Raw genomic sequence first — 22,152 nt, forward strand, 5'->3', positions numbered from 1 at the left:
CATGGTCAGGAGAAGTGTTTGACTACCTAGTTGCACATGGAAGAATGAAAGAGAAAGAGGCTCGTGCAAAATTCAGGCAGGTATGAAATTAACATTCACTCTTTCTTCTGTTTCTATTTATGGTGTTTTCAGATAGATGTGAGTGTGAGCATACTTCTTTTACTTTAAAAAAAATTAATTGTTGTGATAATGTTTATTAAAGCTGGAGTGGAAAAAATCCCTGAAGAGAAAAATATCTGCTTCCTACGTACTATCTAAAAATAGTAAGACTGTTTTACGTTCTTCTTTAGTGGATATTCCTAAGAGCCACATTTTTTATTGTGACTCAGTTGAGGTTTTAATCCTTTTCTGAATATTTTAGAGTTTAACAGATGTTCTGTCTGGAGATGTTGATACAGGGTATTGCTGTGTCATGTCACATTGTGTTGTATGAAGGGTATTCTGTAACAGGTTTTTATATTCTTGCTGCAAACTTTCTCATCTTAATCTTTTTTTTACCCTGTTCTTAGTGATTATTTTGTGAAAAGTTTTAGATAAGTAAACAAAATTTGGTATTTTTTTAGAATTATGGTATATAATTAACATGTAAAGAAACTGCTTTTAACTTGCTATTTCAGACTGGGGTTTTGTTACAGATATGTAAAAGATATATATGAAAATGTTGAATGAACTATTCTGTTAGAGGTGAATTGCAGAGATATGCTGCAAATATTTCAGAAGATAAAATCTGAGCTGCTACATCTGGCTGTTGGGTTGGGGGCTGGAATAATTTCCTTCTATAATTATTGCTATTGGGTGATCTGCATTTAAAATAGATGTTTCTTCTGTTTATCTTGAGGAGTATGTATTAAACTTTTTTTTTTTCAATAAGAAAATGAGCTGCTTTTAGGGACTTTTTAGTTCTAGTATTTGTATTTAATGAAACTGACATTAATATTTCTAAAATGAAAGCTTTATTAATTCCTTATGTTTGTACTGGATCATCAGGAGCCAAAACTACTCAATTATATATGAAAACTTATACTGAGATTGAAATAAAATATTTCACTGATCATCTTGGTGTTTCAGATTGTGTCTGCTGTGCAGTACTGTCATCAGAAATGCATAGTTCATCGTGATCTTAAGGTAGGCTGTTACTTTTTCATTTTGCTGGGTGACAGTATAGACTTAATTTCACTTGTCCTTGGCATGGTCTCTGCCTCAAACATATGAATAAGAGAATTACCACTTGTATTTTATTCTCAATTTGCTGAAGCACAAAAATAATGTAGTTTGCCTGTTGGAACAGGGGAGAGACAAGAATAGAACATGTGTTACTTTCATTCCTGTTTTGGCTTTAAGAAAAAGAATGTTCTCCAAAGAATTATACTTGCTGGTATGCAGATATCTACACTCTGAAGCTGCAGAAGTTCAATAATACCAGTCAGCATGACTTAGTTAAAATATTTTCAGTTAAAATATATTGCAAGATGTGTAAAATGGTCTTTTCTTAGTACATCATAAGAAATATGTTAGGTTTTTAACCCATTTGAACTTCTGGCTTATACTCTAGTCTTCAGTTCAGGCAGAAAAATAAATCAAAGGTGAACAGAAATTAGCTAACTTTCTTTTTTTTGATGCTTTCTAGTAATCTATCTGTATAAACATACCAGACCATGTTAAAGACTTCGGCAATTGCAGGTACAACCTAAAACTTCAGTATGAATCTGTCTTTGTGCCAAGTTTAGACATCATGGGACTTGGACACAAGGTCTTCACCTACTTAAAAATTGGCTCGTGCCCTTGCTTTGATGTCCTTGTATGTTTACAAGGAAAACACTGGTGTAAGCGTTTTTTTGCTAATTTATCTAAATACTTGTGAAAAGCTGAGGTTGAATAATCCGAAGTGGTGTTGGTTTTTTTCACCAGTACCTTTTGTCTTAACTTTCTTGTCATATACTGCAGCATGCTTTCAACCTTTTTTACAAATCTGTTTCCTAATACCTGTCCATCTGCCAGCTCCTGCATGTGCATATGGTCCTGGATAATACATCCTTTTCTGCTGAGTCCTACCTGCCCCGGGACCATTGTCATCTGATGATGGAGGTGCCTGTCCGGCACACTGAAGTCAGAATTCAAGGAAGGAAAGGGCTGGATCTCATTGAAATCTTGATTAAAAAAAATTATTCCTCCCCATCTTGCGTGACGGTTTGGAGCCCGTGAATGTTTTGTCAAGCACCCTGGAGCTTACTGTAACCCCTGTTGTTGAGCCTTTCCAGGAGGTTGGACCTAGGGACCTGTTGGCTTAGCTGGACAATTCGCTTTCACTGGTTGTCTCGGCCTTACATTTGGCTGGGAGTAGGGAGCCAGCCATCTCCTCCTGCTTATCTGGCACTGGCTTGCTCAGCCCAGATATATTACTGAGTCTTACTGCATTAACCCGTGCAGTTATTTAGCATCCTGTATCTTGCTCTTTCTGCCAGAGCCCATTACAGCATCCACCCCTCATTCATTTCTTAGTTCCACAGCACACATACAGCTCACTGCATTTTTAACAGGACTACCCAAAATTGCTTTGCAGCATTCACGCAGGATCCCTTTTGCCACCTGTCACAAGTACTCTGCTGCTGATCTCCTTCTTATTTGCAAGACAGGCAGGCAAGATCCAAAGTAATTTCTCTGTTTGCTTTTCTCTCTGTCTTCTCTTGGATGCAATTACGCTAGACTCATTTGAAAAGTTCAGTGTTAGGTGTGATTGAGAGCCAGTCAGCCTAGCCAATGAAAAATACATTCCCCAAAGAAAAAAAGGCTAAACACATGGCTTTGAGGAGATGTTCTCACTTCTTGTCTCCTTTCCAAATGTCATGTGTCATCTCTTCTCATGGATCTGCAGACATGGAACAAGCAACTTTAAAGTTGTGTCTGCATTCACATCTGCTTCTGACTTTCTCCATTGTATCATCATTCTGACCAACTGACATTTTTGTCAGTTTTTGGCTTTAATAACATAAGTGGTAAGCTCCATCAGATGTAAGTTACTTCAGACTAAACTACAAAGTCATGTAAGAAAATGTGCAAGTTTGTCCAGGCTATTCTGGCAGAAGAGGAGGGAGTGCAAGGCCCGTGGATACTTAAACTGTTGTCTTAATTTTCTGTGATTATGAACAGCTTGCATAGAAAGGGCTGTAATCAATTCCAACTTTGCTCATCCTGTGACATGCAAAACTTACCTTTTCAGTGATTGTTAATAGTCCAAACATGTAACCAACAAGAGCATAGTCTTTCTATTTGGCATATTAAAAAGGTTTTTTTGGTGTTTCTATTTGAAGTAAGGAACCTAAAAGCATGGGGTAGTTGGGTAGCAGAGTACTGTTGAACTAGGAGGACTATTGTAATCGCAGAGCAGCTGCACTGACAGTAATGTTTTCACCACAAGGAAAATGCAGTCTTTGTGCAGTAATGTAGAAGGCTGTCAAATCTGGAAAATATCTCTGTGAGTCTGTCTGCAGGCACATCAGCTGGAACCAGCTGAGATTACAGGTCATGAATTGGGAAAATACAATGTTTTCCAGGATGGTTAGTTTGTAAAAATGGGCTGTATTTTACTCCTGATAATGCTAAGGCTAAATTCTGTTGCACAGCTGTTGGCTTGATATACTGGTAGTTAATTGTCTCCTGTTCTGTTCATTGAGTGCAAGTGAAATTATTAAAAATAAAATCAACGAACAAACCCATATCTACACTTTTTTAATCAAAGCAGCTAACAAATTGCTGCTTCTCTGATCCTGAACTAAGACCTTTTTTTATTTTGGGGGTTCAATTCTGAGCACAGCATCCAATGAGAGATGTCTGTGTTTGCTATAAAACTGATTTGGCAATTAGGTGAATCCTCTGCTCTGGCTAATGTCTGTTCTTCTGTTGAAAAAGAAGGATTCCTGCACAGCTCAGTGCTGCTCCTGTGTTGCTGATAGCAGATCAGGAGGTGGGACCCAGTTAGATGAGTAAACGTTGCCCAGTTCTGCTGCACTCCTTGCACGGCATCCTTGCATTTTGAGAAATGTACTTTATTTTTTTCCAGTAACGTATTAGTATTTCTCTAACCTCACTCTTTCAATCTTCTGACCTGTGATACTGAGATACTGTTTACTGACTCTCCAGGTTCCTGAATACTTGCATCTATGTGTATGTGATGCATTGCATTCACATGATTATTGCTGCACAGGCATTAATATTCCTAGCTGTACAATACATGCATTTTTTCATACACAATGTAATACTTGAGTGTTAAACACCTTGGTGGTGTTATTGCTAAAGCAACCACTCATAATAAAGGGGAGAGAATTTTTTGGTACAGAATGCTAAGATACAGCACGTAGCTTGAAGTGTTTCACCTTGTAAGCAGAAGAGATCTTGTTTTAAAGTCTTAAATCCCTTCTAACATTTACCCCACAAAAATGATAGATGATGTCTGGGATTAGATTTACAGTCCTTGGCAATAGAAGTTGGCATGAACCTGTCAAAAGCTGAAACTGCTATTCTAAGATGTCTAGATAGTTCAGCCTAAAGCTGAACTAAGTTATTTCTTCCAGAAAATAAAATCTCTATAGTTGATTCACTAGCTGACTTTCAGGTCTGTTTAGCTGCTTTTAACAGTTATATTTTCCTGAGTAAACACAGTTGACTTTCAATCTTTGTAATCTATTCAGGGGGATTAGTTTCTCTTGTTCCACAAGAAAGATACAGATGGCGAACCATTTTAGAAAAGGAAATATTTTTGCATTTACTGATAAATGATGTACTGTAATATATCAGTCTTATTCTGATACATAAATTGTCCTTTTCCTCTTCTATTTTTCTCTTAGGCAGAAAACCTTCTACTTGATGCGGACATGAACATTAAAATTGCAGACTTTGGTTTTAGTAATGAATTTACAGTTGGTAATAAACTGGACACGTTTTGTGGAAGTCCACCTTATGCTGCTCCTGAACTTTTCCAAGGAAAGAAATACGATGGTCCTGAAGTGGATGTGTGGAGCCTTGGGGTGATTTTATACACACTAGTAAGCGGATCATTGCCATTTGATGGTCAGAATCTAAAGGTACAGTTACAATATGAAAGCTTGGCTTTTAGTCTCTTTAAAGCTTCTGTGTCCTTAGTAGGCTCACCTTTTAAAACTTTATTTTAAAGGAACTGAGGGAGCGAGTACTGAGGGGGAAGTACCGCATTCCGTTCTATATGTCCACAGACTGTGAGAATCTACTTAAGAAGCTACTAGTGCTGAATCCAATAAAACGAGGCAGCTTGGAAGTGAGTAATTTCATCTTGGAAAAAGAGAGTTTTCAGAATAAGAAAGAATAAAATACAATAATTGCTTGAGACTTCTTTATTTTTCATGATAGGTACTTTCTTCCTGTTTTAAGGGCCAAAAAATCTTGTTTAACAAAAAAAGAAAAATGAGGACATGTCACATAAATGGTGCACCTTGAAAATAGAAAGTGTTAACAAATGAAAGTCTAATCTTAATTGCAGCTGACTAAAGACTATCATTCAAGAGCATTTCAAAGTGCAAACTGCTCCCACTTGTTTCAGTCAGATAACAGAGCTAGTTCAAAATGTGTAGAAAGGAGGACAAGATTGTAACTATCTTCTGCTTGGAGTTTTTCAGAAAAACAAAAACAGCAGCAGGCAGTACCATAAGCATTTTTGACTTAACTTACCATTTCCAGCATGACTTCTTAAAAAGGATAGCTGTAAGAGGGATAACTGTGATGGAAAACTACATGGGGTTTTTGTTTGTTTTGGTGCTATAATACAGATAAACACTAAGAACTCTGAATGATAAGCTAATAGTTGCTAGTTATTACTGTTCAGTCCTTTCTTTCGTACCTTCTGGTAGCGTTGTTGCTGAATAGCTGGAAAATTAACATATATAATAACTGCTGTGTTCCTTAGTTAAAATCTGTTTTGAGGATTTCTACTGAGTTATGATTTTTTTGTTAGTAAATTAGGCTTTCTTTTCATGGGATGTAGAGAATATCTGTGCATAATTTGTAAGGTGTCTAAAAGCTTCAGTGTTTCTTAAGGGGCTGTTTTTTTCAAGTTTACTGTATTGGCATGTACTTGCTGGATAGCTCTGGAGCTGATATTTAACAAATATTTTGTGTAGAGTTCATTCTAAATGGTGCTCTGTTCTATTTTGTGAATTCTTTAACAAAGACAGACTTTTTAAAATAAAATCTACTTACCATACAGATGAAAGTAGAGCAGAAGATAAACAGGATGGTTTTAAAATAGTATTTGCATGAGTTAATCACCAGTGACCTTTGCTTCATCTTTCTATGCATACTTGTGCAGCAGTGGATGGTGTTCCAGAGAATAAATCCCATTTAAGCAGCTTTTTTATTTGCAGTGGCATGACTTATGCTTCCTGGCATGGATGCTACCTGCGCAAGGATGCTACCTTTGCTTCATCTTTCTATGCATACTTGTGCAGCAGTGGATGGTGTTCCAGAGAATAAATCCCATTTAAGCAGCTTTTTTATTTGCAGTGGCATGACTTATGCTTCCTGGCATGGATGCTACCTGCGCAAGGAAGCATGCATTTACTGAGCTCTGTCTGTGTGCAGCTTATTTCAAGCTGATGCTGGTTTGTAACTTGTTATAAATAGTTTTAACTTGAATAAAATCTGTACTGAAGAGAACAGTGAAGAGTGGCTTCTACTTTACTGATATTCATTAATTACATTGTGCTTATTACTCTCTAGAGGCCATAGTGATAAGAGCGTAGTTGCTGAAAGATGGTGAAAGATCGTTGTTTTCCTGTGTCGTGTTTAAGTTTTAGGAAAAAAGATTTTCCTTTTATTGAACTTTCCTCTAGATTTCTAGCCGTTTCTCTTCAGATGTAATTTCACTTTCATTCTGATTACTGTAGTTTTACCCAGTTCTTCTAAAAGTCCTTCCTGTCCCTGGAGAGAGGTGTTGGATAGTAGCCTCGCTGGAACGGCGTAGTTGTCAGATTGTAGGGAAGAGAGCGAGTAAATCTTATGTGTGATGGGGTTCTTGAGCCAGTACCACAATGCTGATAACAGGCATTGATCAATATGCAAATCTGAGGGAGAGAGACATCACAAACTTTTTAAAAATGAATGTTCCTGAAATCACATTTGTTGAATTAGAAAGCTATGGTACGTGGTTTGGAAAGAAATGTCTATTTCTTCTGTCTGAGCATTTCTAAAAATACATATTTAGAATGAAAGTATGTATTTATTAGAAGTGAAAAGACAATGTTATCTTATGTGGGGAGGATCTTTTGTTCTTTCTCTTCTAATTATTTGCTCAGTCCCAGCCATACACCCTCTCAGTTCCCATGCATGTTTTTCCCAGACCATCCAATGCAATGTTTGTCGGTGACATTAGCATCAAAGCTGAGACTGACACAGGATCAGCACCCTATGCGTTAGACTTGGCACTATTCCTCTGATAAGGATCAGGCAAATTTTTATTAAAATGGTTTGTCTAGACTTTCTCATGGTTACAGCAGAGAGAAAGTGTTTTAGAAGCAAGATAACGTTGTTGTAAAGCAGTAAAACCTCACCGGAAGAGATGGGAAAAAATGCATTGTCAGAAAATACGTGGATCTCTCTTAATTATCAGGATTTCAACAAATTCTTCCTCCCCCACCGCAGTCTTCAACTCTTTGGAAAGCAACACTGTGAAAGTCCTGCAGAGCAAATTTATGGTTACAGAGAGTAAGAAAGCAAATAATTTTGACACAGGCAGGTCTTGAGCCAGGTCAGATTTTTATTAGATAGTTTTCCTGAAAACTGAGGGAAACCTCATCAATAATATCTAGTTGGTTGAAATTCAGTTTGGGTTTAATTCTGAAGAAATACAGTTGGGGTCATATCTTTAAATACCCTGACCAAGGCTGCTGCTCTTTAACCAGCTGACTGGAAGCCCAGCTGAAGTTACACAGATGTAATATTGATCCTGGAATTGGGTCATTTGTGTCACTTCAAAATGATTGATTGTAAAAGTCTGTTTTAAGAGTTGTACAATAACTCAGTACACCTATGAGATCATGTGTTTAAAAGACAGAAGCTAGCAAAAGTTTAACAGCGGGAAACCTAGAGCATATTACATTGAATTATAGATCCACCTGCTGAAGAGACGTGAAAAACTGTAAGTGGGAACTGTTGGATTTGCCTATTAATTCAAGAAGGATCAAGTAAGGGAAGTAGGATTTGAGCAGTGTGATTCCTGTCATCAAAACACCTCATCATGCTTAAACTTTAGATTTAATTAACAGTATCTTTAAAAAATTGTAATTGCATTTACTGCATAGTACACTCTCAGGAGCCTATCATGTTGCTGCAAGGCTACAAATATACAACTAAAGTCTGTTGTCAAATAGACTTATGCTCTGTGAGCCAGAAATGCAATGTAGCAATACGTGTTCACAATCCCTTCCCATTTAGCCCCCTCAAAAGCCAAAAAATCAGTTCTGTGGCAGAACTTTGAACAACTCTTTAAGTCTTATTGTCAGCAAAATGTTAAGTGGCCCAAGTACAAAGTTCTGCATTGTTCTTGTAAGGATACAGCTATTTGGGGTCTGTAATTTGGCAGCAGCACTACATCCAAAGAATTTGGTTATATCAATGGAAAATTGAGTCTTTTGCTCTTTTGTGAGAAATAACTTAATTTGGTGTTTTCAAGGCATATTTGGCGCCTGTGGGAAACTTGACTTGCTGGCACTTGTTTCACTCTCCTGTCAGTCTAGTGAGCAATATTAGCATCTGTCCCTAAAGAGGCATGTGTGCCTGTTGTTGTAGGAGGGAAAATGTTTTTAGCTGTATTAAAAAAGATGAATATGTCCTTAAGGAGAAGTTCAGGTGGTGGTTAGGGATTCCAACTGATCAATCTTGCAGGCATATAAAAGATCCAGGCCATGGCAGAAGGAAACCTTCCAAAGAATGCCAGAGAAATTTTTCATGTAAATATCTGTATGGCATAGAGAGAGTTAAGAAGCATTTCTCCCTCCAGCCAAACTGTGAACATATTTAGGTCAAATGCAGTGAGAAGATCTGTAGGAAAAAATGACCAGTTGGCATCACGATCTTGAAACAAATGACTGTAGGAAGCATCAGCATGCTCCTGAAATACTCCCTAGTTTCTAAACACTTCCTTTGTTATTATTTGAAGTACTTACTTATTGTGATAGAGTTGGTATTGTAGTAACATCTAGGGATCTTAACCAAGATTAGAGCATGAGTGTCAAGCACTCAGCAAGATGAGATTAAGAGGCAGTGGAAGTGAAGGGTACAAAATGAAAGATTTTTGTGTTGGAAGTGCAGGTTTTTTTCTGTCAGTAATTTTTCTGCTATTTCAGCAGCAGGGGGGGTGTATTGTAAGGGATAAATCATAGGGGAGAATGAACTAATGGAAACAAAAGACTGTGAAAGGTAAAAAAAGAACTGTAAGATGTGAAGGGAAAAGGTGGTAGGGAAAGAGCAGCAGTCAGGTTGTTATGAATTTTAAGCTGTTTTTCCCCAGACCAGCTAGCACAGGTTTAATTGGGTATGGTAAATGGCATATCGACCTAAAGCTCATTTCTTTTCTTAGCAAATTATGAAGGATCGGTGGATGAATGTTGGCCATGAAGAAGAAGAACTAAAGCCATATACTGAGCCTGAACCAGATTTTAATGACACCAAGAGAATAGGTAAGACTTTTACAAGGATGTTGCATCTGATGTACATAGGCAATTTTACCTTGCAAGTCAAACTAAACTCTTTTATCGAATCCGAGATACAATCTCATCGTACAAATAAAATGTTTTCTTTTTATTTAAATGAGAAATGTCATTACAATTCTCTCCTTATAACTACTGTTATGGCTTTACTGTGCTGACATGGATCTACAAGCACAGCAAAAGACAAATAAGATTACAGAATTCAACAGGCAGAAGGAAACAGATTCCATTATGAGGGCAAGAATTTTTATCCACTGTGGTAGGAGAAAGATACTGTGGTGGCCCTGTAGCCACTCATAGTTTCTATTTGCCAGTGTGGTTTTATTTGTTTGTTGAATAACATTTAATGTTGAATAATGTTGAACTATGTTGAGTATCACAGTTGAGAGTTTTCAAGAAGAAAATAACAATGAAAGAGAAGTTGTAGCCTTCTTGATTTTGCACAGCAAAGATGATGCTGGTTGAGTTGAATCATTGTTACCTGTTAAATTATAAGGGTTTTTTTCTATTTTTATCATTCTTAAGTTGTCAATAAACCCAAGCACTTATTCTGCTAATGTATCTAGCTCTTCTTACTTTTAGACATTATGGTCACAATGGGCTTTTCAGGAGAAGAAATCCATGATTCTTTAGTAAACCAAAAGTATGATGAAGTCATGGCTACTTATCTACTTCTAGGTAGAAAACCACCTGAAGTAAGTGCTACCTAATTTACATCTTCTATTTTGGCCTTTATATCTGGCTGGGTTGGATATTCTGGTTGATGTTTTTATGAACTATTTTGTAATATCTTTTTGTAAAAAATCGTAATTGGTAACTTGTTAACGTCTTTCCCTCTTAATATCATCTTGGATATCTTTCTAGTTCCCATATGAAGAAAAAATTTGAATATAGTATCTTCACATTTGTTTGTAAACTTGTTGAATTGCTTTTTTTAAAAGCTAGCTGTTAATCTGAAGTGGCATGACTTTCAAGCGCTGAGTCTTCTTCCTGTCATGTATGTTTACAATTGAAATCTGAAATGGTTAATTTGACTAGAGCAATTATTCTAACTACTAAGATGTGACATCCTTTATTTCTCAGAAATGTACTCATCCTTTCTCATTTGTATGCTATATTATCGTATATTTTATTATTTAATAAATAATTGCATTGTAGTCATTAATAAATTTGTGATAGAAAATGTTTTGACTGTTTTGGAACTAGAGGGATCTGTAGATCTTTTGGGACCACAGAGATTTTTCAAGAAATCCGGCAGAGACTAACCAAGGCTTTTTTTGAAGGAATTTTTTTCGTGCTGCTTCATTGGCCTTCCTTCATTTCTAAGATAGTGTAGATCTGATATGTGCACCCTTGAGTGCGTTTTCCCGTAGCATCTCTGAACCAGAATTCCCTTGTGATGGCAGAGCATAGAGGGAATCTGTCTAACCTGATTTTGACTCAAATTGCGTGGAAGAGGATATTTGTCTTTTCCGCTGCTCTTACAACTTGCGCTTCTTAGAAACCAACAAAGCAGTGGCTGAGTTACATACTTATAAAAATGTGTTGAAGGCCATAAAGAATCCTTGAATCAGTAGTGCTTGCTTTTTTAGCCCTTCTGACTCAATACAATGCATTTAAGCTTGGGGGGTGGGGGGGGAAGGCAGGGGGAGCCATTCTTTGGCTTAGTTTTTAAAATGGCATAGTCTTTATTACTGTCAAGATTCTTCTCGTTTTATTTTGAGCATTCATGGACTTGTTAGCTTTAGCTGTGTGATTTTTAAAGTACGTTAAACACAGGTGAAGTGATAAATTTTATCTTGAAGAAAATTAAACTCTGGATACAATTTTAAACATTAAAAAAAGCCTTTGATTGGAACTCTCCACTTTATTATGCCATAAAAGTACCAGTAATGTTGCATTTTGTTTATGCTTTGAAAAACTCTTTTTCTTGTAGTTTGAAGGAGGAGAGTCCTTGTCCAGCAGCAACTTGGGTCAAAGGTCTCGTCCTAGCAGCGACCTCAACAACAGTTCTGTGCAGTCTCCTGCTCACCTGAAGGTCCAACGGAGTATATCAACTAATCAGAAGCAGCGGCGGTTCAGTGATCATGGTGGGGATGACATTCCAACAAGTAAAGTAACATACACAATTTAAGTCTGAATGTGCAGTGTTTTGTGAACCTGGCAGGTCCACCACTCTGTGCATTTGTTGTGTATCTCATCATGCTCTGCTGTGATGCTTTTATTTGTATAAACACTTCTGTGGTAAATCTGTGTCAATGTAACTTGCAGATTTAATTCTTGGGACTTGTTACTTGGTTGACTCACTAAAGAGCTTGAGGACGTTTCCTGTTTAAGAAGTAATGGCAAAATATTGGCCTGGATAAACTGAAAGGCTGCAAACTGTTATGTTTATCAATACATTTGGAGTTGGGGCCAAATTGTTTGTTTCCCAGAGACAACAGTTTTACCAAGTGTTCAGGAAGCATTTTCAGGTGGTGAAAGTGGTTACATCAAAAAGGAGTGTATATTTAAAACATTAAATGAAAGGGTTGTGTTTTTTTTTTTTCCCCTCAGAGAACTATCAAATTACTAGAAATATTTCTAAAATGTTTGGCTCTTTTCTCTGCCTTATTTGCCTTGTTCTTTCTAATTTTTCCCAATACTGTTCTCTTACTGTGTTAGTGTGGTGGTGTTTTTTCCGAAGTGTAACCAATATTGTGAAGATCATCAGCTGATGTAATTTATTTCAAGGGAATGTAAAATTCTACTGATGGAGGATTTGCCCCGAAGCATTTTAAAGAATGATGAGGAGGAAAGAACTTTAATTTTTCCAAGTATAAATGTGTTTTAAACAAAGTAGTTCTAGGTTTTTCAGGGGAAAAAGATCCTTCATAGTGTTTAGAGGAAGAGATATGTGGCAAAAAGTACTAAAAATAACTTGAAAAGTATCCTCTAATTCCTTTTTTTCATAATATTGCTCAAATTGCATGGGTTTGAAATGAGAATTAAAATACTCTTCTAGATTTTACATATTGATAGGAAATGGGAACTAATTCTGAACGCCATATTGGTAATGAAGGAAGAGTGGGTAAAAAGAACTTAGGCTGTCAAAGCTCAATTTAATAGGTAGGTATATGTGCTGAGTTTGCAGTCATAGTTGTTGAAATGCTTTTTTTGGACTCGGGGAATTATATTTAGACTATTTTGACCAAGAAAAATGCAGTGATTATTTTTAGGCATTATTAATACTGTTTTTATTTGGCAGTTGGTCCCTCAATTCCTCCTGCTGTGTCATACACAAAAAGGGCTCAGGCAAATAGCGTGGAAAGTGAACAGAAAGAAGACTGGGACAAAGATGTCTCACGCAAAATTAGCAGCACTACAGTGGGATCCAAAGGAGAGATGGCTGCAAGTCCACTTGTGGGTCCAGAAAGAAAGAAATCAACTACAGTTCCCAGTGTGAGTGTGTGCTTTTGGCTTGTTATATTTATTTTTCCCTATTTAAACTAAATCTGCAGCATAAGGTTACTATAGACATAATGGTTACTGAATAAGCCGCTAAGTCTATTTCTGGTAACTTTTACTGGCAGACAGAAATAGGCTACAGTGGATGTCTTTCAAAATAAACCTTTCCCTTCCCCCCATGACTTTACGTTTTCTAGCACTAACATAACATTAAGTATGAGAATGTTTGCACTTGGGCAAACTGAAGATCTTTCTAGACAAATAGTGGATATTTAGAGAAGGAACGTAAGAACAGAGGCAATATGGAGTGCTCTTTTTCTGGTTTCTGATGCTTATGTATCTGTAAGGAAGTCAAGAGACTTCCTGAATCAGAGACTTCATCTGAATAATCCTACGTAATATCTGTCATGAACTTTTTCTCTGTAAATTTCTCTGTTTAGCTTTCTGAAATCACTCCATTTTGGACTTCAGAAATGAGGTGAAGTGAGGGGTAACAACTCACTTGTTCCCTGGTGTGTATGCCTGTTGAAGTTACAAGTTACAACCTAGTTCTTCTATTAATCATTAAGAAATTATTAATTTGCTAGTTCTTATGTTATGATATCATTTGTAGTTTTGTAAACCGCTGTCATACTACTGCCTCAGACATCCTGGTTCCAAATAGGAGAGTCTGTGTCCTAATGTGAAAGCATCTATTTTGCCTTGTGCAGTAGTATCGGTGTTCAGGGCACACCATGAAAAATTAGTGCATAGTCTTGAAACAGCTACTTAGGAGAGGACAGGGGGAAGAAATATGCATGAATCATAATTTAAGGTTCAAGTATACTTTTTGCTATTTAAGAGACGCTGTATTAAACACAAAAATTCTGGCCATCTTTTAGTACAGTAGATGGGCAGCAGGAATTCTCCTTGTCCTTTGGGATCCTATGTGCTGGCTCCCGTCTTGGATATTCTGGGAAGATGATATGCATTTCTGCTGGAATTCTCTTAAAACAAAATGAATGCTGAAGTTCATTTAACTCTTAGTGCTCTGCAGGCTGTGTCTGCAATACATCTGCAGATGCTTTAAACTTTTTTTTTTCCCCAAATTTTGAGTTGTTCCCTTCCCCTCCCCATGCAAAGAGTCTTTGAAATTATGACTGCATGGATTGCATGCAGGAACTTTTGAGTCTTCTAAGATTACATTTCATATCTGAGCTTTCCCAAAACTATATTGCCCCAAAGCTGATTATAGTCATGTGTGGTACAAGCTGATATGTCAACAGCATTTCTCTGCTTTGTGAGAGCTAATTAAATGGAGTGTTTTTGCTATGAAGAATGAGAAATTGATTTACTTGCTAATGGCAACTTCAGTATTTGTATATTTTTAGCTCTATTACTATTTTGAGGACTTTGTGAAAGGCTTTGTGATGGGCACAGTTACAGAATAGTGGTGTGTGATATTGCAACAGTAGTTAAGGTTGAGCAGCTTACACAGAAAACAGTGAATTTGTTTTTTAAAACTCAAACATTTAAAATGAACAACAGTAATATGGATAATTTTAAAATACTTTTGTGTAACTTTGAGGGTAACATGATGTTAGGGAAAGCAGGATTCCTTAAACATATGTATCACCTTTGATCATACTAGTCTAATGAGAATTAAATTTCAAAAAAAGTTACTGCAGTTGTTAATCTTCCTTACAAAATTGGCTTTGAAGCAGTTTATTCAGTAGTCTCTGCAGGGTGATACTGATGCCGAAAAGCTGTAGGTGAGGGAGACCTAAACACACAGTAAATTTTCCAGAATTCCTGATGTGCTACAGTACCCAAGCCTGGTGCATTTGAAATCTTTTGCCAGCATGAATCAGCATGTAATGTTAGCACTTTGCAAACCTCTCCCACCCCAAGTTCAATATGTGCTGTATCAAAAGCTGAGACTTGTACATCATGTACTGAAAGGAAGTCTTCAGCAGCTAATCTGTGCATGGTGGGGGGAGGAGGAGAGTGTGTAGGTATTTTATGAAGTATATGCAAACTGAAATTAGTAACAGACAGTTCCATCAGTATTTGTTGCTACAAGACCTATTTGCCATGTTACCTGCATCATAATTTCTGGGTTGACTGACACAGATCAATAATCTTTTCATTTTTCTCTTAAACTCTTTTGACGGGGCAACAAACTGTAAGGCTGGAGCTCCAGCTGGCAACTTAATCCACACAGGGAAGCCTTTCAACCAGCCAGATAGATGTGTTCTCTGGGATTCAGGTTTGTTCCTTTGATCCCAGAGACAAATAATTCAGTAACACAGTATGTGGGAATTGGATAATAATACTTCGTAAAGCAAGTGTCAGCAAAATTAAATTTTTCTACATTTTCTTGGTAGAGTAATGATATGGTACAGTAATGAGCTATTGTGAAGAAATAGCTGATGATATAAATGATTTGTGTCAAGAGATTAACCAAGTACATTTGAAGACATTAAGAATACACATAAACAGCTGAAACTGTATTTTGATTTGCTTCCGATGCTTACATTTTTGTGCAACATAATATACAGTAGAAGAAAGTGTTTAATTTTAGTCTTAATTTTCTTCTAGAATAATGTATTTTCTGGTAGTGGAATGGCAAGGAGGAACACTTATGTTTGTGAACGTTCTTCAGATCGCTATTCTGCAATACAGAATGGGAAGGACAACAGGTATTCAACTTTTCTGGATTATTATTTTGGGTACAGGAACTGAGGCATAGAAGCATCAGGTTATGCAGTTAATCAATACCATTATGAAGCATGGTGTGAAATACGTAAAGTCCGACTGTATGTTTTCACCTCATCTTCCACTACAGTTTGTATGTTTGTGATAAAATTTATAACTAAATGTGTAGACCTGCTTTTGCCTCTTTATGGAATCACATTTATTACTAAGAGTGGTTTTCCAACACAGAGTAAACTATGCTCACAACTAAGTAGGCAGTTCTGCTTTGGAGACCTTCAGATGGATCACCCTAATGGTGTAGCCTGATCCTTTTTCATGTCTTCCAGTAATCACTGAAAAAGTTGAAATTGTTAAGACTTGCTGATCCTTTTTTTTTATATCACTTTGTGGCCTAAATAATATTTTAGTAGTGGTAGTAACCAATTGTATCTGTATGTGGTATAGCAATTACACTCAGCTTAGTACGTTTGGTTAAATACTATTGTATTTAACACTGCCACAATTACTTTTTTTTTTTTTCAACATATGTTCTTTGTTCATCCTTGGTGTTAGTTAACCCCTGTACCTGACTGAAAAATAAAACATTGGCTTTAATGGAGAGTAATAAAAACTGGATGGTTTGGGGGGGGGCAGTTTTAGATTAAAGCAGGAGACCTTAGTCTGATTTGGTTTTTAAGTTATTTAAATAAAGCAGTTACGGCAAAATGAACCATAAAATCCCTAGCATGCAATAGCATAATCTAGTAAACTAGTTTGGTTTTGTTTTCTGTCTTAGTGTTTGAATTTTTTAATGATGCATTTCATTTTGGAAATAAAAAAAGTAGAGGGCCGTTGATCTACAGTAAAACTATGAGCTATGGAACATATAAAGTACAGCTGGTTGAAGTGCTTTAAGGAGGTATGTTAAAAAGCAGAAAACTGATTTTCAGTATTTAATTAATTTCAAATTATTAGATGGGTGCTTTCAAAAGTGTCTTTCCAAATTTTTGTGTGTAGTTCAAAAGGTTTGAACAAAGATTGTAACAATCCTTTTTCAAAAAGAAAAACGATAACACAGTTTTTAGATTTAGGGTTAAAATATATACAAAAATAATTTTTCTGATCTCACAAAGATTGATAAAGTTTTTCTTTCAATAGATTTAATACCAGAAACACTACAATGAGGAGGGATTTTATTTCAAAGTTTTTCATTTTACAGTTTATATTTCATTTTTTTCTATAGTATTGAAAAGACAGATGACTCTTAATCCCTATTCCTTTTCATGAGTGCAATGAATATGCTCAGCTCTTTGAGCATATTCTGAAAAATGAAGAAGAATTTTCTTTTGAGTTATATATTTGTCTTTCCTACAATACAGTTTGTTGCAGTTGAATTTGGATTTGATGTTGCTGAACATTTTGTGTCATCGCATTATTAATCCGAAATCTTTACCTCTTTGTTACAGATATTTAGCTTTGGGACTGTTGTTGCTAGTACATTATTAATGTAATTTCATTTACTCTTGTTAGAGGCAAAGCTGTAGTTTCGCTTAAGTCATTTGACTCTTGTTTTAAAAATTAATAATACAGTAGTTTTGCCACTACTTTCATCTTTCCCTTGCCACTTAGGCAAAGCAGAAGTAAAAGTACTGGTAGAAAGAACTGTATTTTGCAAGGATTGGCTCAGCCTAGCAGTGGCTGGGATAGTCCAGAGGAGAAGTACAACTTGGTCCTTCAAAAAGACAGTCACTTCCAACTGATAATGTGGCAACAGTTGCAAATGTTTCAAGTGTGAGGTGTTTGAGTTTTAACTGAAAATAAAGGTATTCACCTTACAGAAGGAGAGTCTATTTAATCAATCTAGTTAAGTCTTTTTCAAATTTCTTTTTCAGTTTGTTTTTTACCATTTGCATGTACTCTTCGTAGTCCTTCATTACTGTGGATAATGTGTGTGTAAGCTTCAGTCTTGGGAGGAATGAAGAGGCCTAATTTAACATATATGGTGATTTGATTTGTGGATGAACAATTTTCTCAGAATTCTGTATACTTTAGCTGACTAAGGCAACCTGGTCGCTCAGTCTTCTGGTTATTTAAACAGCACTTGCTATGTTGTAAAAGAAAAAATTAGTTGTTGTTTTCCCTGTTTTCTATGGGTTTTTACATTAAGCTTCCTTTTCCCTTTCTATTTGTCCATCCCACCTGCCTTGCTGCCATGGTAAAAGCCTAACAGAAATGTCTGCAAGTAGCACATCTTCTGCAGGCTCAGCAGTGGCTTCTGCTGTATCAACACGGCCTCGACATCAAAAGTCTATGTCTGCCTCTGGTCATCCTATAAAAGTTACACTGCCAACCATCAAAGATGGCACTGAAGCTTACCGACCAAGGTAATAAATTGATTATTATTTCTTTAATGCTGTGCACTTTAAAAATGTTGTTGTTCAGTTCATTATATACTTCAGTATGTTTGTAATCTATTCAAAACTGTCATGTTGCATTCTCTTTCGGAACAGTAGTTTACTCAAGTAGTGTGGGTATTACAGATGATTTAAGCCTGATTTTGTTCATCACACATGTTTGCATACAGTTAAAGAAGTTCCTTGACTGCCTCCCTCTGGAAGCTTCTGGAATACTTAAGTAGTTAAAAACTTAACTAATTTAGACAGGACCATACAACACAGACCACCATAAATTCAAATGAAATACTGAAGTGTTAGCCTCTTGTTTTTGTAGATTCTTAGGCTCATTTCTGTCTAAAAGCATCATAGTATAGTTGCTCTTGCTGTTACTGCAGAAATAGCTTTAGTCGTTTATTTGTGCCAGATGATTACTTTGTAAGAAATACCTGTTAAGTTTTTGGAGTGCTGGTGTGTTAAAGGCTTTGCTGAATGTATTTTTCCAGAGGAGGGCTGGGAACACTTTCAGATCTTACTACAGACTTTTCTACATTTTTCCTTTGTCCTGTTATCTCTGTATACTTTTTTTAACTGCTCTTACTACTTGAGATAATTTGGTTTTACAGTGAAAATATTTTTTTATTATTTCTAAGTATGAATCATAAAAGCAAATCAGTAGCAGATTCAGGTTAAAAAAAGAATCAAGAACAGGGGTTTTTTCCTATCTTTGAGAAATGGTTGTCATGTAGGAGGGTTTCTAGCACAGTCTTTCTCTTTATTTATGCTTCTGTTTTCCCAGCAGTGCAACTCAAAGAGTGCCTGCTGCTTCCCCGTCTGCTCATAGTATTAGCACTACCACTCCAGACCGAACCCGCTTTCCTCGGGGGAGTTCAAGTCGAAGCACTTTCCATGGTGAGCAGCTAAGGGAGCGGCGTAATGCCACTTACAATGGACCGCCCGCCTCACCATCACATGAAACCGGTGCTTTTGCACATGCTAGAAGAGGGACATCAACTGGTATAATAAGCAAGATAACTTCCAAGTTTGTTCGCAGGTTAGTACCTCGATTTTTAAGAGAAAAAAAAAGCCCAGCCTATAACTAGGGCCGTAATTGCAAAGTCATTGAGAATTTCCAGTTTACATCTGAACTAAATGTAAATTTTAGTTAGAATGCTGCTTGTTTTGTGTGTTCCTTCCAGAACTTGCCTTATTTTACTTCTCTGCGTATATTGTAACGATTATGTTTGACCAGGTATTCTGCTGCTTTACTGTAAAGGAGCAAGAGAACACTACTCAGTTTTTTGCTCATGCTTTACAGCTAAAATACAAAGATGCTACGCTTAAGTTAAAATCAAATTTTTAAGCAGTGACTTAAAAATGAGTCATTTAATCTTAACAGTATTTTACCTTTTTTAACTGGGTGCAGTTTGTTGCAAGGGCTATATATACAATTATTTTATTACTGTGCTTAGTAGAGGGAATAGGTATTAACAAATTATTTCAGGGAATTTTAAAATCTGTGAGTAGATGAGAAGCTTAAAAGCAGGCAGAAGTCTGGATGTCTGGAAATACTAATATTTCAGTATCATACAGCCTCTCGTGTCATGTTACCAGCTTCTTCAAGTGTAAGTTCACAATTCTGAAAGAACAAAATCCACACATCCTGGACTTGCATTCATGCCTGTGATGATGCTAGCAGTAATAACACTGAGGAGAGGTGCTGGGAAAGATTTTCAAATACACTGTTTAATATCAAGTGGCTGTTGGCTTAGCAGGCACAACAGCTTTCCCAAAAGGGGACTTAATTTTCAGTTTGCTTCTTTCTAAGAGTGATTTACCTGCAGTATTGTGAGTTTTACAACATAATTACTTCTTGCAAATCTCTATTTTCTTTGCACAATCATGCTGTTATGTATTGAATTCTATCATTTGTGTGTAACAAAAACAGGGTGGGCAGTAAATTCAAAGCTAGGTTAAGGTAGTAGTTGCAAATTTGTAAGTAAAATATCATGAATTTTGTAAGGTGATATTACAAGGGAAAAGAGAAAGCTAGAAATGCGGTGATGTTCCTCATAAAATTGATTTAACCTGGTGAGCTGATAGTGTGTCAGAATATGTCTTAAGTACTATTTCCTATAATGACCTAAAATAAAAAAAAAGGATGTGAATGATTTTCTTTTTTCAGAAACCTGAAGATACAGGACTATGATCCTCCATTATTGGTATCTCCAGCACTTACATAGTTGGGTTTTTAAAAGGAAAAAAACAGTTTACAGCAAAGTTAGTCAACTTCTGGTGTCAGTGTAGATTTCCAAATGGGAAGAAAGGTATTTTCTGTTAAGTAACTAACCAATTTCAAGAGCACAGGCTGATTTTCTGCATTATAGCTCATTGTTATTTGCAAAGAATGGTATCTTGAATTTTTTTGAAGAGTCAGATCAAAGAATTAATATTTTTGTTAAACTACAATATTAAAATAAAATTATAAACTATGTATTTAGAATTAACATACTGTAAATTATCGTCTCTTATCTTTACTATAGAACATCTTTATACAATTTCCTATTATGTTTTGTACTGCTAAAAAGACGTTTTCTTATAGTGAAGGCCTTGTAGGGTTTTTGTATGTTTTGTAGCTGATGGTGGTGGGGTGTTTTGTTGTGGTTTTTATTTTTTTAAATGTTGGGTTGTTTGAGACTTAGAGGCTGGCATTACAGGTTCAGGGTGGGGGTTTGCTGTTCTTTTAGTTGGAGCACATAACTGCATGCCTTTTAACTTCTGTACTGTTCAGGAAATAATGGTTTAAAGCATACTTTGATTAGAAGGTGTCATGAAAGACTTTTTTTACTATCTTTTGGCAAAGGTAAATGCCTTTTCTGGTAAGTATATAAAATGCATAATGAGACTGCTTAATGAATAGCATATTGAAGTATTTTGCATCAATGGTATATGTCAAATGATATTTCTCTGATGTTAGTTGCTAAAGTATTTGTGATTTGAAGGTATTAAATAATTAGCTAATTGAAATTGGGTGCTAAAATGTTTGTACAGCAGCACTAGGAATGTACCTAGGTGGCTTATACAACCTATGGGTATTTTTCCAGTTCTTCAGACTAAAAAGACATAATACAAAACAGTTCCTTGATAATGTACAGCTCTAATTCAACAAGATTAAAAATATATGTTTAACTTCAAGCTTACCAGTAATCTTACCAAAGTCAACGTAACAGCTGATTTGCTTAAAGTTAAGCAGATGTTGAAGTAACCTTTGTGAACTGGGTTCCAAACATTTGGTCTTGCAAACTCTTAGGCACATCTTATCTTTAATTATTTGAGTGTGCTTAAGCATGGGTATGTACCTAAGTGCTTTCAGGACTGAGGTCTAAAGGCCTGGCCCAGAAGGCTGCAGAGTGGAGCCCCCCTGGACCACCTTGATCGACTGCTCCTCCGTGCTTGCTGGAATTACATGTGGCCATTGCTCTGTCTGCAGTAGGTTGAGAACAATGTGCTAATTTTGCCATCAGTTTAAAAAAAAAAAAAAAAAATTAAACAATTCTACATCAGACCTGAAAAGTTAAGGTATCATAAAGGGAAATTAAAATTAAAGCTGTGAAAAAGTACTATGAAACAGTATTAGGCTTGACATTATTATACTGATTTTTTTTTTTTGTTCAGTAGCTATTTAACATTGTTCTAGATGTAGGTTTTCTTAACTTTCATTTTTCACCTTTATCATTGAATCTCAACCTTAACTTTGTTTTGAGGGATCCAAGTGAAGGCGAAGCCAGTGGCAGAACTGACACCTCAAGGTGAGGAGTCACTATTAATACTTCGCTCCTAGGTCTTTCGCATCAAGGTTTAAGTGATTTCTTAAAGGTTTTTAATCAGGATGTAAAATAGAATAG

The 22,152-nt window shown here is 36.2% G+C and overlaps 1 protein-coding gene across 6 annotated transcripts in view; it reads left to right on the plus strand.

The window, feature by feature from the left end:
- MARK1 (microtubule affinity regulating kinase 1) overlaps nt 1-22,152 on the plus strand; it is a gene marked incomplete at both ends in the record, with an annotated part of 60,819 nt that overhangs the window by 36,402 nt on the left and 2,265 nt on the right. For 2 of the 6 annotated variants that reach the window (XM_081997515.1, XM_081997516.1), the window contains 11 exons: nt 10-80; nt 1,069-1,125; nt 4,842-5,078; nt 5,168-5,287; nt 9,602-9,701; nt 10,314-10,426; nt 11,668-11,821; nt 12,979-13,172; nt 15,759-15,859; nt 18,077-18,238; nt 19,050-19,301. In XM_081997515.1, coding sequence (XP_081853641.1) covers nt 10-80; nt 1,069-1,125; nt 4,842-5,078; nt 5,168-5,287; nt 9,602-9,701; nt 10,314-10,426; nt 11,668-11,821; nt 12,979-13,172; nt 15,759-15,859; nt 18,077-18,238; nt 19,050-19,301 — 1,561 coding nt within the window. Of the gene's footprint in view, nt 1-9; nt 81-1,068; nt 1,126-4,841; nt 5,079-5,167; nt 5,288-9,601; nt 9,702-10,313; nt 10,427-11,667; nt 11,843-12,978; nt 13,173-15,758; nt 15,860-18,076; nt 18,239-19,046; nt 19,302-22,011; nt 22,057-22,152 lie in introns of all 6 variants that reach the window. The other 4 variants (XM_081997511.1, XM_081997512.1, XM_081997513.1 and 1 more) reach the window with 4 other exon arrangements.

Source organism: Phaethon aethereus, assembly GCF_964289735.1.
Source record: "Phaethon aethereus genome assembly, chromosome: 3".
Classification (NCBI taxonomy): Eukaryota; Metazoa; Chordata; class Aves; order Phaethontiformes; family Phaethontidae; genus Phaethon; species Phaethon aethereus.